Source organism: Populus nigra, chromosome 18 (assembly GCF_951802175.1).
Source record: "Populus nigra chromosome 18, ddPopNigr1.1, whole genome shotgun sequence".
In the NCBI taxonomy this organism is placed as follows: Eukaryota; Viridiplantae; Streptophyta; class Magnoliopsida; order Malpighiales; family Salicaceae; genus Populus; species Populus nigra.
This window is the reverse complement of record NC_084869.1, coordinates 9698293-9719807: the sequence shown is the minus strand read 5'-3', so window position 1 is coordinate 9719807 and position 21515 is coordinate 9698293. Positions and strand designations below refer to the sequence as shown.

At 30.5% G+C, this 21515-nt stretch overlaps 1 protein-coding gene across 2 annotated transcripts; it reads left to right on the top strand.

The window, feature by feature from the left end:
• Window positions 1-1899: 1899 nt before the first annotated feature.
• On the top strand, window positions 1900-4511 carry LOC133677812 (protein LATERAL ORGAN BOUNDARIES-like). Of its 2 annotated transcripts, none has more exons than XM_062099936.1 (2): window positions 1900-2160; window positions 3213-4188. In XM_062099936.1, the coding sequence occupies exon 2, from the start codon at window positions 3218-3220 to the stop codon at window positions 3773-3775; it is 558 nt and encodes a 185-aa protein (XP_061955920.1). In that variant the 5' UTR covers window positions 1900-2160; window positions 3213-3217; the 3' UTR covers window positions 3776-4188. The 2 variants fall into 2 exon arrangements, 1 of the variants encoding a protein (XP_061955920.1); XR_009835838.1 differs by lacking the exon at window positions 1900-2160 and adding an exon at window positions 4267-4511 and having other exon boundaries at window positions 3006-3856.
• Window positions 4512-21515: the final 17004 nt, after the last annotated feature.

Below are 21515 nucleotides of genomic sequence, written 5' to 3'. Positions count from 1 at the left end.
AACTATATATATAAATTTTAAATTTAAAAGGCAACCATTCTAATTAATAAAAAATTTATATAAGTCTAAAGGGTCCACTTTTATTTTAATTCATAAAAATAAAATATAAAATAATATAAATATGTAAAAATTTCAAATTCAAAAAACTTTTAATTTAAGAATAAAAAACTAATCTTCAACCTTCTTACTTAATTCCATGTTCATCAATCACAGTAGCATAGTACGTACTGTCAATACACACTATGGCATTACGGATCATAGATTTGTGTCAGCTACTTACTCTGCTCGATATAATCAGATCAAAACTGATTAGTGGACAGTAATCGTGGGCAAATTTTACAAGACTCCATATGATTCTGTCGTAGAAGGAAGAAGAACGTACTGTACAGTTATATCGAGTTGGTACATCTACAAACCAGCAGTCCTTTCTAGGCGTATTATATTCACTGAAAGACTTGCTCAGGGAAGACATTAAAACAAATACAAATGAGAAGACATTCACCACAATACTTATAATATCAACAGTAAGTCATGATACCATACTGGTATATATATGATCAAATTCAATGCAGGAATGATATCTGGTTAGGAAAATCTGATCATAAAATTGAAGAAGAGCAAATTATCCAGTTGGTTTAACTTATTTGGATTGTTCCCAATTGACATAGTAATTAAAGATTTTGAAATGAAAATGGGTGGCAATTAGAAAAACTTTATGTAGGTTCATCTCCCATTATTCTTATATATACACGCACACAGAATGCAAGGAGGAAAAAGAATGGTTAACACTCATGAATTAGGATTGCATGATTAGCATTTTAGATGATCTTGATGGAATTGATTAATCTAGTAAAAGAATAGGAAATGCTTGTTTTAAATTATGAAATTCTATTTTTGGCCATCACCTAGCACTAGATAATTCATATTCAAGCAAAGCTTATGTGTGGTAGGGCATGCAAGTTCCGATTGAGATATAAATATTATCTCAAAAAATTATTTCAACAAAAATAACTTGAATTATTAGATATAACTCTAAAATTTATAAAAACTCATATTATCTTGTATTGTCAATTAATTGTAATTAAAAGAATGAACTATTTAATCAACAATACTCTGATAATATATCTAAAAATAATATTAATTCAAGAGTTTAAACTATTAGATAAAATCTTAAAAATAATTTTATATTACTTGCTAAGATATTCCTAGTTAACTAAAAGGTTTACTTCTTAAAAAGTCAGTGATTTAATATAACAATCATTTTTTTTTTATAGTTGCTTGAATAAACTTGGTTGTATAATATGATATAGAAGTGGTTTTTGAGTTCAAATTGTGGTGCCCCTGTATGTATTCTTTATGGTTCTTTTATATTATTAGCAAATTATAGGTAAATACTATAATACAAGTTTCACATTAATTATACATAATTAATTTCTTAGAAATATGAGATGCATGTTTAATTAAACGTCCAGTGTTCTTCTCTCAATATGTTGATTAGGGTAACCAATGAGATATAATAACCTTGTGTAATTATACTTAATTACTGCCTGTGGATCTGATATGAGAGACAAAAATCAGAAGGTTCTTTCTCTTGCAAGGGAATTAAAAAAGAAAAGAAAATCTAAAGTCGTCACATTTAGTATGATCTATATATTCAACGATACACAAATTAATTAATATTCTTTTCCATCTAATCACTTAACGAAAAACACAGCAAAAAGAGAGATCTACTTAAGAAATTCAGTGTTCTTCTTTCTTTAATTTTTAATAAAAATACGTATTACAATAGTGCATGAGAAAGGGATATGTGAAGGAATGAAAATGGGAGACATCCCCACATCCTTGATATTATTATTAGATGAAGGGTCATAGTCATTCTTTTATAGTGTACCTCTCATTTATTACCTTTGTCTTTTGCCTCAATTCCTTCTCCATTCACTAAATTCTCTTTGGTCTCCTCTCTAATTGCTACTGAATTTCTTACTCTCTCACACACACTCCCTCCCCTCAACTCCTAAACTTAGGGTTTCCTCTATGAGGAATCACCTGCTATAAATCTGTGTTGTTCCTCTCTTCATTAGCCAAGGCAACTTTATCTTTGGAGGGAACAAAGAGCATACATCTAGTTCTTGAGAGCTCTCCTCCAAGGGGGGGAAAAAGGTACTTCTCTTTTAACTCACATAATCAAAGAAACCTAGCTAGATCACAAGAAGGTGAGCATTTGTAGCTTCTTTATCCCCTCACTATGCTAAGAGTTCTCTCCTGTTTTTGTTGTTTTTGACAAGCTAAAAGCTAAAAGATGCTAGAGTCCTTTGAGTTAATGCCTCTGATTTAGGCTTTGCTATGTTCATATGTACTATATATGAATATCCAATTATGATGAATTTACTATTCAGATCCCATGTTCAACAAATTTCACAAGGATATCATGACTCTAAAATTTGTCATGCAACTGAAATCATCTAAATTTAGACGGCAGACTGAATTATGTGTGAGTAAAAAGAAAGAGAGATGATGACACGGGAAATAAAAGAGACAGAATCTCTTAACGAATTTTAAAAAAGCAGAAGCAGAAATTAAGCTTTTGTGGTTTTAAGTTCATACAGAAAATGAAAGTAAGAAGGAAAGCAGAATTAAATGGGGCCGGGAGGAGAAAGAAAGAGAGTGTGAGGTAGTTAAGTACCAAAGAAAGGGAAATGACAGTTATTTATCAGATTTCAGTAGCTATGCAGGCATCGATCCAATATTTTGTTTTTTCTTTCCCTCTTTATGGGAGATAAGGGATTTGTGCGTGTGTGTTTGTGTCAGATGGAGAGAAAAGAGATGTGGGATGGGATGCACATAAAGAAATAAACACAGCAGACATGGATTTGTGATTTTCTCAAACTTGAGTTTGGCAGGAGAAAGCTTACGAAAAACAATTTAGGATGCTTCTACTCAAATCTCAAACCTAAGCAGAATTATCGTATTAAACCTAGTCCAGAAGTTCTTTGTGAAATGAGGTAGTAAATAAGGGGGGAAAGATAGAGAACAAATTAAAAGAAAGGAGGAAGAAAAAATTTAAAAACAGATGCAAATATATTATGCATGACATAACATTCTAGCTAGATGAATCTGAAAATTGGAGTGGAATAAAAAGATCAACGAACTTCAATTAAGTGTAGATCACAAAAAAATGCCTGATGGGGTTTGTGTATACTCTCCTTGTACAGAGAACATGGCTTCATCCAGCTCTTACAACTCTCCCTGTGCTGCCTGCAAGTTCTTGAGGAGAAAATGTATGCCAGGCTGCATCTTTGCACCTTACTTCCCACCAGAGGAGCCTCAAAAATTCGCCAATGTTCACAAGATCTTTGGAGCAAGCAATGTGACAAAGCTCCTCAATGAGCTTCTCCCTCACCAAAGAGAGGATGCAGTGAACTCTCTTGCCTATGAAGCCGAGGCAAGAGTAAGGGACCCGGTTTATGGCTGTGTTGGTGCTATCTCCTTTCTCCAGAGACAAGTTCAAAGGCTCCAAAAGGAACTCGATGCAGCCAATTCTGATCTAATTCGCTATGCCTGCAGTGAAATCTCAACTGCATTGCCTGCACCACCAGGGGCAAGCTCAATTCAATCAATGGCTCCTCGTCAAAGGCCAATTGAGTATAATAGAAGGATGGGCAATGAAGGGGGTAACTATCATGCTCCTGGCATGCCATTTCCTTACACTCTTCCTTGGAATGATAACCCTTCAGGTGATAATAATGAAGGAGAAGGAGGAGGAAGCAACATGTGATCATTTCAGAGAGAGAAGCCCCATGTAGGGTTTATAGCTACCCTGAGGGTGCATGACCTTATCAAGGAACTCATCATCTCGGTATGGAATTATAAGGTTTCTAGCTAGCTAGCCTCACATGGGCTCTTTAGCTAGAACACTTAATTTAGTCTTTACATAGTAATTTAATTGGTCGGTGTGGTAATTATACGCATGGCCTGCTAAAACCAAGAAGTTAAGTATTCTGCTTGAGGTTTTAGCGTGGTATATATTTGGGGACCTAAATAAGGCTGTAGAGCATGGTGTGTGCGCGTGCGTGCAACCTTTGTTGAGTCATTGGTGCAACTCTAGGCATGTGCATGTGGAGTTGCTATTTCCCTGTCATTGTTTATGTTTGAGAATAAATGATATAAAACTTATTTAAGTTTAAAGAGGATTCTTTAGCCTAATTAGTCTACGGTTTAGTCCTCCTTTACACTAAATATTCTTACTTCTCTTTCTGCGTTTTTCAGGTGGACCACTGAGTTACTTTTCCTGCTAATTTTATTCAACTAATTCTTAGCCATAGGTTTCTAAAAGACCCATATGTACACAAGATGTCCGAATTGATCCTCCGAGTCTCAAAAATATGAACACAGTAAGTTCTTCTTCAAGACCTTCGTTTAGGTGTTTTTGTTACTGTTGTCAAGGTAAAAAAAAACATAGAAAGAGTTGCACTATATAACTTGCCGAAGTTTCTCTCTTTAATTTTTTGATAAGCCACAGGCTAACAAGCTTCTACAATAAACCTCCAAGAGGCAAATAAGCTTCTTCTTCTGTTTTTTTCTGTGAATATATGTGTGAACTGAAATTTCTAGAGTGAATGTCTTTTCTTCTTGTTTCTATGGTTTTTCAAATATCTAGAACAGTAACAAAGGTTTTTTTTTTTTTCCCCTTCTTTGGATCCGTTTCATAAAGTAGTTGTTTTCCCATGTAAGGGCCTTCAGCTTCTGCTTCACTCGCCCATTTACTGTTATCATGCCCTATATTTCCTACACAAAACAGTAACCTTTATAAGCCAAAAAACATGAACAGTACCCTAGCAGCCTTTCTCTCTCCCCCCTCCCTCTCTCTCTTGGATAATCGGGCGCTTAATTATGAAAGATGTAAGAAGAAATCGTCCTCACATATGTCATCACTACACATATCCTGAAGAACTGACGTATATTTTAACAAAAACAGCCATATGTTAGAGGAAATATATAGAAATCCCAGAAGGAACAGTGACACGGAGAGAAAAAAATAAAACCCTAAATTAAGCCCAGATGAATCCAGAAAATTTTAGTTTTTATTAGTGTTTCAAATTGCACTAACGGAAGTCATTAACATGATCAGCAGCAGGTACTCTAATTATTTTCTCTAGGAAAAAAAAATTAACTAAGGTACAAGGGCATGTCTCCATAAAACTTGAAGCTAAAAAAATGTTTCTTAATTTGTTAGTTCATCTCTAACTCTCTCTCTCTCTTACACACGCACGCACGCACGCACCCACATATACATACATGACATTTTGATTATTAATAGTGTTTTTTTTAATTTTTTTTAAATAACACAAACAAAAATAAAAAAAATATCCGGCAAACTATAACATCTAAATATTGAGGAAAAAAAAGGTTTAGTGCAATCAATTACTTTTTTTTTTTTTGAAAAGTTACCTTTGACACCTTGTAATTTGGCTCATAATGTGATTATTACTATAGTTTAAAAAATTATTATTTTCATCATGAACTTTGTACTCGGCCAATATTTAACATTATCATAAAAAAAAAAACCTTTTAATTAGTTATAGGATTATAGTTATTTTTTATTTAATGACTAAAGAGTTTTTATATTAAATATTACAAAATTTTCATTGAATAAAAAAAACCCTATCTATCTTTTTCCACCCATCTTCTTCCTATCAAGAATCATAGCTCATATTCTATCTATTTTTTTCACCTATACACCAAACTTAGTCCTTACCTTCTCTATAACGACCAAACAAAAAAATCAAGATCAATCATAGAGTTCATTGAAAAATCAAGGGAACTTTTTTTTTTCTAATCCTTAGCAATAATCTTATAAGTCTTTTAGATTATTTTTATTCCTACCAAAATTTCAGTAGAGTTTTTTCTTAAAAAGATTTAGTCTTAAATTTTCAGTTTCATCATCTAATTAACAAACAATCTTGATCCAATCATCATGGATCATTTCTCCACACAATATCATATATCTTCACGGCTTTCATCATTAATCAATTACAACGCATCTCTCAACACAAATCAAAGCATAACAAACATTAAAAATGGCATACATTATCAATTTAGAACATTTAAACCTATTCAATAATTAAATACCTAAGTTAAGAATTGCATACACAATGAAATTATGTTATTTGGATTACATGCCATGACAAACAAATTAATTGTTTACAATTCAAAAGGGCTTAAAAAATCATAATTACATACAAAAGCGGTACCTAATACTAGTAAGATAATATAACAATATCTACTGCTCATGATGAGTCTAAGATGGACCTGAAAACAAGTAATTAACCTTATGAATAACTAATTATCATCACAAGCATTAAAAGAAAATGAATAGTCTATCATCATGAAATTCATCAATCTATCACTTTTACTTTTGCAAGAATAATCGTTTAATTTAATCTTTTTTTCACAACTTCCCAATCTACTCAAACATCTTCTATATCATCAACCCATTTTCATCTATTCCTTACGGATACTAATAAATCCAATAATTTCCATTATGAAACACCAATGATTCCGACTTTTTTTTTTGTTATCAAACAATCTGGTCCATTCCCTTACATAATACCAATAACTTTGGTCCCTTTCTAGTCACTAATCAATCCAGCAATTTCTTTATGGAACGTTAATAGCTTTGCTTCCCTTTTGATCGCCAATCAATTCGAGAATTTCCTTATGGAATGCTAATAATTCCATCCTCCCTTTTCATTCACCACTCAATCCATCCAATAATCAATCTCATTCTTTTGTTAATCGTTTCCACATTATTTCTATTATTCAAACTCAAATCATACACTTCAAGGAATAACAAATATGAAATATTAAAACTTAAATACATGGTAAGATGTCGAGCACCTACTTGGAGCCTATGAACATGAAGTTATACAAGCCTGTTGTCGTTGTCCTGCGACCTTCCTTGCATTATTAGGGTCAAATTATCAAACTTAGAAATTCATAGTAAGAACTATATTCCAATTTTAATCCTATTTTCAAATCAATAATGAAGAAATCCATGCAATTAATACACACTTCAATAATAAATTTATAAATTCATGCATATAAATTCAGTTAAGTATTATTTCTCCTTTTCTTTCTTTTTTAAAAGTCATCCTATACCATTAAAATATCATATAAAATCATCTCTTGACACAAGTTTTGATACAATTTAATTACCCCTAAATCCCCAATTAACCAACCAAAACTACCAAGGAATACTTCCTTGGGTTTCCATTTAATTTCTTGTAGTTTTTTTCTTAATTTTGACACTTCAACAATTCATATAGACATAATTCATCATAATTATCATAACAATTAGGTTAAAAAATCTCAAATTTCCTTTTTCTTCACCTAAGCTAAAATCTAATCTAAAAAGGGAAGCATGGTTTTGTTCCAAATGTTTCACAATTCTCACATTACACAATAGTTTTTCATGCCCAAGAACACAATTCTAAGCTAAAAACATCATTCTAATTAACACAACACCTTAAAACTAACATTCCATAATGTAAATATAACATAACAATTAATCTCTAAAACACATCAAAACTTCAATCAACTCTCAACTAAGTTTCCTTACCTTTTAATGATAACTAATCAATGCAAAAATAGAAAAGAAATTCCAAGTTTCTTCTCCTCCCTTCACTTCCTCTTTTATCCTTCAAAACTCTAACTATAAAGCTTAAAGGAACCCTTAAATCTTAGGATTTCTTCTTCTGATCCACTAAAAAGTCTCCTTGATCTAGATCATTCAGTGTTCTCTTCTTCAAATTTGGTGGCACAAAATCAAAATCCTCTTCCTCTCTCTTGTGGAAAAACCATCGACCATACTCTCCTAAAAGGCCACCCACACACACCCACACACACACAACCTTTACGTCTTTTTCAACTCTGTTTAATCGAAATCCCTTATCGTCTTATTTTAAAATATCATACCTAAGTTCATTAATCATAAACTTTCTTTCCAATTATTACCATTCTTCCAATTTTAAATGTTAAATTTTCTTTTCTTCACCGAGTTTAATTTTTTATAATAATTTTACCAACAATATAAAATTTTATATGGGGATTTAAATTCTCTTTCGTTTGATTCAATGAAGAGTTAATTTTGGACATTTTGTATTTAATATATATGTGAGTAATTTGTTCTTTTCATCGTATTTAAAAACTTTTGTTGACCGAGGATGTAAATGCTAATTTTTCAAACTATAACAAGTAATTGCAATATAGACTAAACTACGATATATTTTCTTTTTTTTTTATCCAAAATATAAAGAAATAACGTAACCACTTAAAATATATAGGTTACTTGTTTTCAACCATGTAATCTCAAAAATAAAAAATAAAATACCCAACACTTTATGTTGTTTAAAACAACGTAACCTAAAAAACATTTGTGAAGGTTGCACTATGAATATCCAATATTATTGTGAAGGTTGTGTTATTCTTAATAGCATAGCCTTCGCAAAATAGTTTTCATATTTTTGACAGGTTAAACCATTAAACATAACATGACCTCAAAAGCTATAAGTGGTTATGTTTGTGTGAATAGTAAAATCTACAATGTAATCTATTAATTGTGCTTGATCCCTAAATATTTTTTTATATTATACTAATTTATAATGGTGTTCATAGATAAAGTTGGGTCGGGTTTAGATCATTATTGTATCCAATCCAAGTTATATTTCAAATTTGACCCATTCATTGTATTTTTTAAGCGAGCGACTTGGATATATTAAGTTAGGCTAAATGTTTTTTGGATATTACAAGTATACACGAGTAGGATTTATATTGCTAATTTTTATAAGTTGAACTTAATTATAACTAAGATTTAGGCTTAATAAATTAGCCCAAAACATTTTAAATATTGTAACAAAAAATTTAGGCTTAATCCATCAATTGACTAAAATAAAAGAGTCACTTGAATAAAAAACAAACAGAACATATAACATCAAATTAAATTTGTTGACCTAATTATGTATATAAGTTGGATCGGTTTAACCAGATTCCAAAAATCTTAACTCGTCACTTGACTTGTAATATTTATTAATTAGAGTTTTTTTATTAACATGTGTGTCTGGGTCAGCTTGCGTGCACTTCAACTAATCCCGGGTCTAATTAGTTGAACTATATTCCTCATGATTTATTAGAATTTTTTATATTTACATGTATTATACTCATGACTTTAATGAGTTAAAGTCTAGTAAAATAAAACAAGTATCACGTATACAATCGTATTAATTTGTATATTTAGACGTGTTATTAAATAGAAAAACTATTAGTTTTATGGTGGACGCGTGAAAGATGACTGAATTTCCTTATTTTCTTCGACTGACAAATTCCTTTCAGTCCATTCTCTCTCTGTCTCTCTCTCATACATTCATGTATGGTTTTAACGTAGCAGTACAAAGCTTTCACCAGTAAACACGTCCATTCCTTCTGTTTTTCACTTCACTTTTGTCAGTCTCTATCTCTCTCTCTCTCTCACAACCTGATGGGTTCTATATGCTTACTTTTGCTGTTACAAGCACGGATAAACACTGTAACACTCATAATAATCAGGAAAAAGGAAAAGAAAAATAAGTTTCATTGTGTGACGGAGGAATTGAGTCACCTCTTCTGTCCTCCATTTCATCGCCTCCACAGCCACCTTTCTCGAGATCACCAAAACGTTACCTCTATCTTCCTTGGAATTTTTGGTGAACAAAATCTAATCTCTGACCCCTCCCGATTTCTTCACCATAATTATTCATCAAAGAATACCAAGTAAATAATACGGAATGTACACACAAAGACAAAAGTTAGTAATAAAAGGGGTGTGAAATGTGAATTGCGATGTTTGTACTGTGGGATCAGAAGGGAAGTCAGGAAGGAGGGAAAGTAAGGCTTTTCCTGCCTCAATTTGGGTTTTTAATATGCGAAAAGAAAAATGCAGCATTTTGTGACTCAGAATCCATCAAACCCATCATCAATCCAGCTTTCTCTGAGACATGCGCAGGGGAAACAAAAACTTCGAAGACGTGAGAAAGAAGCAAATAGCTGGTGAAACATGGCAGGTTTTAGATAGGACAACCTAACCTAACAGGAAGGGGGCCGCGGGGTCCTTTCTTGTGTGTGCGTGTGTCTGTATTAATCTCCCCCTCATTATAGGTTTTGGAAGAAACCAACACTGATCGTTTCACGTTGGATGTCCTTCATGTTTTATCACTTTCCCACACATAACACACTCCACCGTTATAAATTTAATTATTTCGTCCGTTAGTTTCATTGAACTGAAAATAAAATATTAATATTGTACTCGAATTATAGTTAATCCAGGGAGTGTTTGGAAATACATAGTAAATTATGTTTTTAAAATTTTGCTGATTTCATAAATAATTTTTTAAAAATAAATTTTTTTTATTTTGATGCTTTTCTAAACGAAAAAACACTTTAAACTGGCACCGCTACCACAATCCTAAACAAGCTTTAAGACTTGTTTTAAAAAAAAACATTTTTCTAAGAGAGGTTTGTTTTTTTTTGTTGGATTCTTTTAAAATTGCTTTTCAAATTATTTTTATGCATTAAAAAACATTAAACTAATTTTTTATTATTTTAATATATATATATATATATTCTCATTTAAAAAGCACTTTTAAAAATCATTATGTACCGCTTTACCAAGCAAACACTTAGATTAATTTATTTAAAAAAGGGTATTAACTAACCGTTGCTATTTTCACAAGTGTTTTTTGAAAAAAATTATATTAATATTGAGATTTGAACTTAAGAAGTCAAAAAAGAAAATATACTTCTTTCATTACTAGAAAATTGATTTACACAGATAAAATATTCTATCAATGTAAAAACTGTATTTTCATCGATTTAAAAATCATGAATTTACCGATGAAAATATGTCATTGAGGATTTCAGATTGACTTAAATGTCGATGGATAAATCGACAAAATATTCGCATCGGTGAAAGAAATAGATGCCGACCATTTTCAGTTGGTTTGTCCATCGGTAAATATTACATATCATTTGTTCAATTTAAACTTATTCAATCAACCAATTATCATTTGTATAAAAATTCAATGTTACGTTAAAATATGAACTACATAAATCAAATTAATGACAAGTAATTTGTACATAACTAATTATTCATCATTTGTTAAATTCAAACTTATTCAATTTAAATTCATACCATTTAATTGTTATCAATTCCATAAAAAAAATGAATTTCCCTAAATTTCAAACTCAACAATAAAATTGATAAAATGTGATAGATACTCATTAAATAACTCATCATTTCTTCTGGTATAATACACCTAAGTTACAAAATCAAACTTGATTTCATCAAATTATAAAAAAAAAATTCAATTTTTCTCAAATCCCAAACAAACCGTAACATAAAAATCATACTTAAATATAACAAAATTATCTATGTAAAGGTTGTAAAACACATAAATATACAATCAAACTATAAATACTATCGAAAATTATCAATAAATTAATCTAAAATACAAATGGATAGGTTTGTTTATTTGGTGTAGAAAATATTTAGAAAATTTTCAACCAAAACAATAATGAGTGTTAGAATGACTGAATTTAAGGCCTATATTTACGGCAAAATAAGAGGAGGGGCTGTTGTTTTTTCTTGGTAAAAGAAGAAGAAGAAGAAAAGGGAAATGAGGTTATTGTCAGTTATAACACTTCTATATTTACTTATGAATTTTTTTATGAAAATAGATGATAGCGTAATTCTCTGACTAATTATATTAGTAAATAATGTTGTGTTATTTTACTGATGGAATCATCAATAAATATATTTTTTATTTTTATTTTTTTTATTTTTTCGGCAATTCTATCATTAATTATCAAAGTAAAAATTTTCATTGAAATTTGCCCACGAATATTTTCCATCACTATTATCATTAAAAATACTTTGACAAAATAATTTTCTTCACAAATTCTGTTGCTATTTGATAATCGTTTTGTAGTGTTTAACCATCACGTCAATATCTTAAAGTTAAATAGTTTATAGAATATTGTGCTAAATATTTTTCCAAGTTATTATCTTATTGCATAGTATTAGTTTCTTAATTACTTGCTAATTACGGTCCCTATATCATGCTTGACATAATTAATTTTGGATACATTAAATAAGTTGTCTCGCGCAGGTACATACACACATAGAGAGAGATTAATATCATTTCATTTTATTTTTCTTACACTTTCATGTATTTTATTTTTGGTTGGATGTTTTTACAGAAGCAAATGAAGGAATAAAATTTTTAAAAAGGAAATTTTAAATAAAAAATATTAAAAAAATAGTGATTGAAAAAACAAACAAGGAGGAAAGGAGGAGCAAAATATAATCATGAGAATTTGGGCCCTCTCTCCAAGCAACTAAGAGATAAGAACATAAAGATAAAAAAAAAAAAAAAAAGAAAGGAAGGGATGATTTGAGAAAGGAATAGAAGGACAAAGAAAGGAGAAGAAGATTCTTAGAAAAATAAAATAGAAAAAAGAAGAAGCATATAAATAGGACTTACGCCGAACGAGAAGAGGGCAAGAAATTTGTTTACAAATTCAATTGTAAAAAATCAAACTGTAAGAGTGGAAGGGAAGGGAAAAAACATAAAGAAGCAAAAAGCTATAAGGTTGTGTCGTATTTGTTTTTTTGAAAACTGATTTTAAAAAATCACTTTTTAAATTTTTTTGTATTTCTTTATCATTAAAAAAATTTGTCAATAAAAAATACTTTTCGATCAACGAAAAATATTTTCCGATCAACGAAAAATTTGACTTGGTTTCTAGGAAAGTATTTTCTTTTTATTTTGAGAAGAAAACACTTTCCAGAAGTTGTGAAAAAATTTAGAAATGTCATATTATTTGTTGATTATATCAAATTTGGTCCTTAAACTTTTGATTGCTATATATTTTATGTTTTGAATATTTGTTTTTTAATTTCATCCCTTAGAATTTAATTTTTATATTAATTTTGATCCTTATTTTTATAATTATTATTTGCTTTTCCCTTATCATTTTTTAATTGAAATTTTTTGTTTATCAAATTTGGTCCTCATTCTTTTGATTGTTACTTATTTTATTTGAAATAATTTATGAAATGTTAATTATTATTATTTTAATTTCGTCATCTTTCAATATTTTTTATTTTTTAGATTTGATCTCTATTATTTTGATTATTATTTATTTTATTTGAGATAATTTATGAAATTATATTTTTTTTCAATTTCATTCTCATTCAACTTTTTAATTTGTAAGATTTGTGCATCATTATTTTAATAAACTTGAAAAAAAATAAAACATTAATAAGTTATTTTCCAACTCATTTTCCTTTTTAATTTGTAAGATTTGTGCATCATTATTTTAATAAACTTGAAAAAAACAAAACATTAATAAGTTATTTTCCAGCTTATTTTTCATAACATAACCAAACACTGGAAAGTGTTTTCCAACTTATTTTTCATTACACTACCAAACATCGAAAAATAATTCACTTTCCCAGAATTCACTTTCTAAAAAAAAACTACTTTCCAGCAAACAAACGAGGCCTAAGTTTCTCTTGTTTTCCATTACCATCTTTCCATCAAACGACCTCCATCTTTACTGATCTTGAAATCGGCCCATCCCTCTCTCTCCCCCAACCAAATACCACTTTAACAAACTTCTCTCTCTACTCAAAAGTCATTTTCAGTCTTTTACTGTGAACCTAAACACAAAATAATATGGATTGAAACAGTGTAAATATAATTTTGTCATTACTAACAAAAAGTAATTAAGCCTATAACCGGAGATAGAAATGTCTTTTTCCATATGATACATTCATCATTGTAAAATTGATTAGGGAAAACAATGGTCAAACATGTTTTTGAACTGTGTAATGACTATTTTGTTCTTAAAAGCAAAAAATAATAACCTTTGGGTAAGGGACCATGTGGTGACCAAAGTTCTGCTTTCCTCGCAGCGTTGGGAGTAATGTGTCATCCTTTTTCCAATGGTATGATGCATGCTCACAGAGAATGTCCAGTTAGGTTACAGTAAAGGTTTTTTCTTTCTTCTCTCTTCTCTCTTATTTCCTTGAAAAATGTGCCTAAACTTCCAAAAAAACAATTGCATCCTTCGATTTGTAATCTTATCAATTTTGGTCCTTCTTCTTTTAATTATTGTTTATTAGGATTTTGATACTTTTTAAAGTTTGGATTTTTTTTTAATTTCATTCCTGGATATTTTATTTAATTTGATTTTTTTTATCCTTTTTGGTCCCTCTACTTTTAATTGCTCTATTTATGTGCTTTATACTTTTCTTCATTATTATTTTTTTTTTGCAATTTCGTCACTTTTAATTTTATTGCATGTGGTTTTTTTATTCATTTTTGGACCTTATTCTTTTAACAGCTATATTCTTATCATTTTCTTGATTTTGTTTTATTTTGTCCCTCAACATTTAATTTTAATTGATTTTTTTTCTAGTTTTGGTCCTCGTTCTTTCAATAAGTTTTTCATTTATCCTTTTCTTAGTTTTTTTTTTATTTTCTAATTTAGCCCCTAATTATTTTCATTCATTTTTTATATCATTTTTTGTTTGCATTGTTTGGGTTTTAATTTTTTTTACTATTAGATATTTTACTTTGTTATTTTTTCGTGGTTGCCTTCCAACAAGGCAGTTCTTTATTGAAAATTGATATTTTTTTTTAAATTCATCATTTGACATTTGGTTATTAAACCCTTAGCTTCATTATTTTTTATGTTTTCCTTTTTGTTAAGTTATCATGATCTCATATCTTGGATAATAGGTTAATTAAATTAACCATGGTTGTCTCAGATTTTTTTTTCCTTAGTTTTTTAATGAAATTGATTTTTTTAACAATTTTATACTTTGGCGTTAAATTATTGGCTCTTGAGTTATATGATGTTTTCACTTTTCTTTCTATTGGGTTACCTTTAGTGCGGGTTAATCAAGTTAATATGGTTAGCTTGTATTTTCTTACTCAATATTTTTTTATTTAACTTCAGTCTTTTTTGCTAGAACCTTCTTTTGAAAGTCTAACCCGGGTTGACTTGGTTTTTTTCCCTTAATTTTTTTTTATTTTATTTCAATTTCATTATTTTGCATTAAATTATTTTTCCTTAAGCTTTGTCATTTTTTCGCTTCTCTTTTTGTTTGTTATTTTGAGAGCGGGTAGGTCAAGCTAACCCAAGTCAACTTGCATTTTTCTTTACAAAGTTTTTTTTTTTTAATTTAACTTAGGCCTTTTTTGTTAGGCCCTTCTTTTGGAGGTCTAATGTTTTTTTTATCCTGACCTTATGTCGCGTGTGGCTGGTTAGTCAAGTTACCCGGGTTGACTTATATTGTTTTCCCTTGATTTTTTTATGATTTTTTTTTAATTTTATCATTTTGCATTAAATTATTTTCCCTTGAGCTTTGTCATTTTTTCACTTTTCTTAATGTTTATTTATTACGAGAGCTAGTTGATAAAGTTAACATGGATGGATTCAAGGTTTTTTTGATGTTTTTTTTATTGAACTTTGAAATTTTTCTTTACTAGGTCATCCATTTGAAATTCTTTTTTTATCCTGATCTCATATCACGAGTTGTTGGTTCATCAAATTACCCTAAGCTAACTCAGGTTTTCTTCCTCGGTGTTTTATTTTTAAAAGTTTTATTTTTCATTTTCATTTTTGACATTAGGTTATTAGATCTTGAACTTTATAATTTCCTTTCATTTTTTTTTCAGTCTCATATCCCAAACCATGTTTCAGTTAATTTAACCCGAGTTATCTTAGATTATAGTCGCTTGAATATTCCTTTTTAACGTTGAAAAAAGTTTGGCTTGACTCGCGGCATAACATGGGCCACCTATCTAGTCTAGTCATAAACAACAATCCTAATAACACCATCATGTAGCCAAACCATAACAAAACCTTAGATTTTGCATCCCCTACACCCACACCAACACCTACATAAAGCAACCTTCAAGCTACCCATGAAAAGGTAAATACAAAAAATAAACAAAAAAGAATATGATTTAAAATGGAAGTAAGGAAGAGCCCTAAAAATTCCCTCCATTGGTTAGTAGTGTGAATCATTGCTAGCATTTGAAGGAAGGAATTTGAACAACTTCCTCTACCATCTTTGGTCAACACGTGAGGTGCAAACATTGTCGACCACACACACAGACACACCAGTCCATGGTCAACATGTGTCGAGTCAAACTTTCTACAAATTCCAAGGATAAAAATGTCTTTTTCCTACCTATTTTATTGTCATAATATATTTTCTATATTTTTTCATAAGAGTATTTAAAGTGTTTGCATCCATATCATTGTTTGGCAACCCCTGTGGTATGAAGTTGCAATGATTGATTTTATAAGTGAAATAAAATTGGAATCAATACCCTGCGATGAAATTTGGAGGATTGAGATGACTTTGATTTATCCGGGACATAATAGTTAGATCTTGGTGTTGAAATCTTGTATGTGAGCATGTGTGATTACTTGTTTAAACTTGTGTTAAGAAAGGTTGATTTTTTTTCGTTTGCCTTGAGCGTTTACATGTTCATATATATAGTAATAACGGGTGAATGGTGAAGACAATTGAAATGTTTGTGTATTGTTTGCAATTTGTGAATGATTTCTATTTTTTCTCTATCAAGTGGCTATCAAATCTTGAGGACATGGTTTATCTGATTATTATTTTTATTTTTTTTCTATATTTTTATCATTGTAAATTAATCATAATGCTCCTCAATCGCAGTCTAAGATCAAGTCATTTGTATTGTAGACTTCTAAAAGTGAGTACTCCTCCAAGTTCAAGAGTGGTTCCTCACCTAAAAATGTAGCACTTTGCTCACTATCGTGCTTAGTTGTCCCATTCAATTACATTTAACTTGAAGCACCTAAGGCATGTCATGTAACTTGAATAACCTCAACGCTAAAGGCGAAAGCCTCTTTTTTTTTAGGGGGGTTAAAATCCTTAAGTCATTCAAATTTTCCCTAATCCACTAATATGCAACGTGAGTTATCACATAACAAAACATTGTCAAACTAACCTAGGGTTTTGAAAACTTTCAATTCAACCCTCAAAATTTGAATGTTTTTATAATAATAATTCATTTGCAAACTAAAAATCCTCTCTCTTAGTAACATTATATTCTCTTTAAACCTTCTAATAAAACCTTAGCGCTTTCTAAATTTACTTTTTTTTCTTTTGTTTTTTTGCATCCCTCCCCATCCCCTTTTACGAAATCCTAATTCTATCCCAAAATCATTTCATTTTGGAGTCATGCAATAATTTGCTAGGTTAGTTGACCATGCCAATTAGAACACCACCAAGGAAAGCCACTACATTTTTTTTTTTCGTTGTGGAGAAGGTACATAGAAATGATTAAGTTTTGAAACCATAGAAAAAAAATTTCTTTCTCAAGATAACGTTCAACAAACCTAAGAAAGGAGCAAACATTAATGAATCGGATATCAAAATAAAATAAAGAAAAGGAAAGAATTCTAAGTTAATTAAAAAAGATCTCAACTAATTAATCATGTCGCCCATGTTTGGATAAATTGTGTACTAGCTTTAGCCGCATCTTGTCCTAGATCTAATGGGGCATGGTTCTGGGGTTGCTGCATGTAATGTAAGAAAAGAATGCTCTGAGTCCAAGACTTTAAGACCCACAATTAAGCTTAATCAAGGGGGATTAAGCAATAAATTGTCCCCCATAATGCATGTTTATGCCCCCATAAGCAGTACTGCCACCTACTGGCCACATGAACAAGAACAATAACAAGAAAAAGGTCTTAGGTGCCTAATACAAACATATATATATACCTTTTACCACATGCACTGAAATTGAGTATTTCTTTGGTCAACTCGTAATGATGATGGCCATGATGGATCGCCATCGGCGTCCCTGATTAAAGAAATGCGCTTTTCCTGAGATTTATTCTATGTTTGACAATGGTTAATGAAAGAGGCTGATGCCATGTTCATATGCCAAGATATTGTAGTACAGATTTAGATTTGATGAAGAGAATAAGAATATCTTGAAGTTGTTCCCAGGCATTATCATGTAGCCATGACTTCTCTAAATTAGCTTTGAAGGATGCGAAGAAGGAATACCCTCTCTAATCATATGCGCAGAAAGTGTCCCATAAAGGAATATATATGGCCAGATTCTGACCTGTTGAAAACGACAATCTCAAATAAAGTTGCACTGTTGTTAAAACGGCTATTACAAATATATGAAAAGGCCATATATAGTCCTTTATGGCCTTCAAAGGACAGCCCAACGAAGGTTCTAACTTCTAAATTCTAATCATGAGAGAGGTGATTGGGAGTGCTGTTGAAAATTTATTTATGGGATTTTCTTTTATTTTTAGATTAATAATTTTGATTAAGAGATGGTTTCTTGATTGATATTTTATAAAATTCCATCGCATCGATCCAGACATGAAGAATGCATACCATTAACTTCATGAGGTTTACGAAAATTAATGGAGAAAAAAAATTGAAAATAGGATGAAAATTGATGGGACTGGTTAATACAAATTAATTTAAGAGACCCCATAAATCTAACATGAGGACACTGAAATTCACCTCTTTGTATGTTAAATATAATTTAGAACACTACTTATATAGTTCATTGTAAAACATTAATAATCCACTACCAGAAAATTGATAAATACAAACGGAAATACCGAGGGAATATTTTCTTTAAGATGATTTGTCATTGAGTCACCAATAGGTATAATGGACAATTCTTTAGCTTTTTGTTGAAGTCTTTGGAGTTTTTTCTTTGCCTACACTTACCTCCAATAACATTGTATGAAAATAGTAGTTAATAATAATTTCAAATATGGTCACCATACTAACCACTTCCATACTTTCTTTCTTTTTTTTTGCATTGTAATCATGGACTTTACATTGTTGAAATACCATTTGAGCTTCACTTTTATTTTTCAATTTCATTTGGTCTTCATAAACCTGTCTAAATGAAAATGATATAAGTGTATGTCTTTTTATCCTTCTCAAGAGAATATTTGTTCTTAAATCCATCATATGCTTGGCATTCCAATCAAATTACCAAGGTTTCCCTAAAAAGATGTAACTTATATGAATTGTAACCACATCACACAAAACCTCGCCATCACACTTTCCTATAAAAAACAAAACCAAGAAATACTTAGTCACTTTCACATATATGAATTGTAACCACATCACATAAAACCTCGCCATCACACTTTCCTATAAAAAACAAAACCAAGAAATATTTAGTCACTTTCACATCATCACAATCATTCACCATTTGTAACTTATAACGTCTATTATGCATAATCATATATAATTTTAGTTTACTAAAAAGAGTAGTGTCATAACCCATTTTTGGGTTATTCCTAAACATTTACTCTTTTTTATTTTAAAATAATAATAAATAATAAATAATAATAGCAAGAAAACTGATATTTTAAAAAAGCAAGCTGAAGAGAATTTTAAATATACGAAAAAATTAAGCTGAATGTTTTTGACAAATTAAGAGCCTAATTGTACCTTTTTGTACCAAAATTAAGCCTGGGGATATAATTAGATTTTCAATAGGCCAATTTGATTTAATCATGGGCCAAATTAAGAATTTAATTATGTTTAATAATTAATTTGGGTTCAATTAAAAGATTCAATTAGTCAAATTAATTTTATTAGGGGTTTAAGTGGTAAAACATTATGCTTGGGAACCCAATTTGGGCTTAATTGAAGAAATTCACAGTCAATGACCTTTCTGTAAAAGGTGTCAAACTATAGGAACAAAATTGAATGAAATAAGTGGTGAAATTAAAGAAATTTAAAAGTTTAATGGTCAATTAGGGACTAAATTGAATGAAATTAGGGGTGAAATTGAAAACATTTAAAAGCTTAATGGTCAATTAAGGTTAAATTGAATGACATTAGGGGTGAAATTAAAAAAAATGAAAAGTTTAATGGTTAATTAGGGACTAAATTGAAGAAATCCAAGATTAAGGACTAATGTGAAAACGATGCTAGAATTCAGGGCTGGAATTAAAGTTCACCAGGGATAAAATTACATAAAATTGCAAGTTTAAATCCAATCAGAGGTGTAATTAAGAGAAATCACAAATCAAAGGACTAAATTAAACTTTACCAAAACATCACTATTTTGGATACTATTCATCTTCTACTTCAATTTTCACCCGAAAAGACTACTTAAGGAGCTCTTTTTCAAGGGAATTTAATGTTTTATCTCTCCACCAAATTTGACAAAACTTGCACAAACATGATTGCCTGACATTTCACTACACCTCGGTATAATCCTTTTTGGCCAATTGACAATACAGTGGTCATGGCGGTGGCCCTAATAGGCTAACTCAGGCAGCTTTCAATTATCAAATTTGACAATTCATGATGGCTACTTTGAGTCAATAATTAGGATCCTTCGGAGCTGAATCAAAGGCAAAGATTTGGCACAATTAAAGACAAAATGTTCCTCTTCCACCCCATATAAATAGGGGTGGATTTCATGGTCTGGGTATAAAGAAAGGAGAGGCCAAAATTGAATAAAAATCAGCCGCCTACCCCTGTCTTTTTTATCCAGCATCTTCTTTCCCTCTCTCTGCCACATCCACCACCTCATGCATTACCAAAAACAGCCACCAATAGACCAACTCCTTCCCCAGCACCACTATGACACTCCTCCCTCAACATTGTCGTGGTACAACGAGAACCACCATCTTTAACAACCCTAACTATTTCTACGTTTTCCTTCAACAACAACCACCAACAAATTAACTCTTCAACCGACACCACAACCTCATGTCAACCTCTAGTCACAACCAGCAAGACAACCGCAACACTCCCTAGCCTAGGTAACTTTCTTCTTCTTTCTTTTTCTCCCCATATTAATGTAAATGTTACATGCATAATTCATTTTACATGTAACAACATAATTAATTAACATGGTCGCTAGGCTAGGCCAGTGACCATATGGGTTGGACGCGTTTTAGACCAGCCAAAATGGTTGGGCTACTTCCTACCCACCCCTAAAAAAAGAAGGGGTCAAGTCTGTTGGGTTGTTATCGGCCCAACTCAAGTCGACTGGGTTCGACCAAAATGGTTGGCCCGAACCCAACTCAATATATTTAATAATAATATAATAATATTTAAAAAAACTTCAAAATATTCAAAGGGCATTTTAAAATATTTGTGGATCCTTCGCATGTTTTTCTAACAATTTTATATAATATCATGTTGCAGACTTTCATTGTAAGAAACAGATCTGATATTAAAATTACCTGGTTTTCTCTAAAATTTAAAAAAAATAAAAAAAAAGAATTTTCATTTCGAAAAACAAAAAAAAATGTTTTATTTTTATGCATACAGTCAAATCATAAAAGTTTTTCCAAGCATATTTTCTAAAAGATAAAAATCGCAACATTTTTATCATGCTTTTTAAAAAAGATAGATA

What these genes read in the sequence shown, in the direction of transcription:
- LOC133677812 (XM_062099936.1), top strand. Translation starts at nt 3,218, where the DNA reads ATGGCTTCATCCAGCTCTTACAACTCTCCCTGTGCTGCCTGCAAGTTC.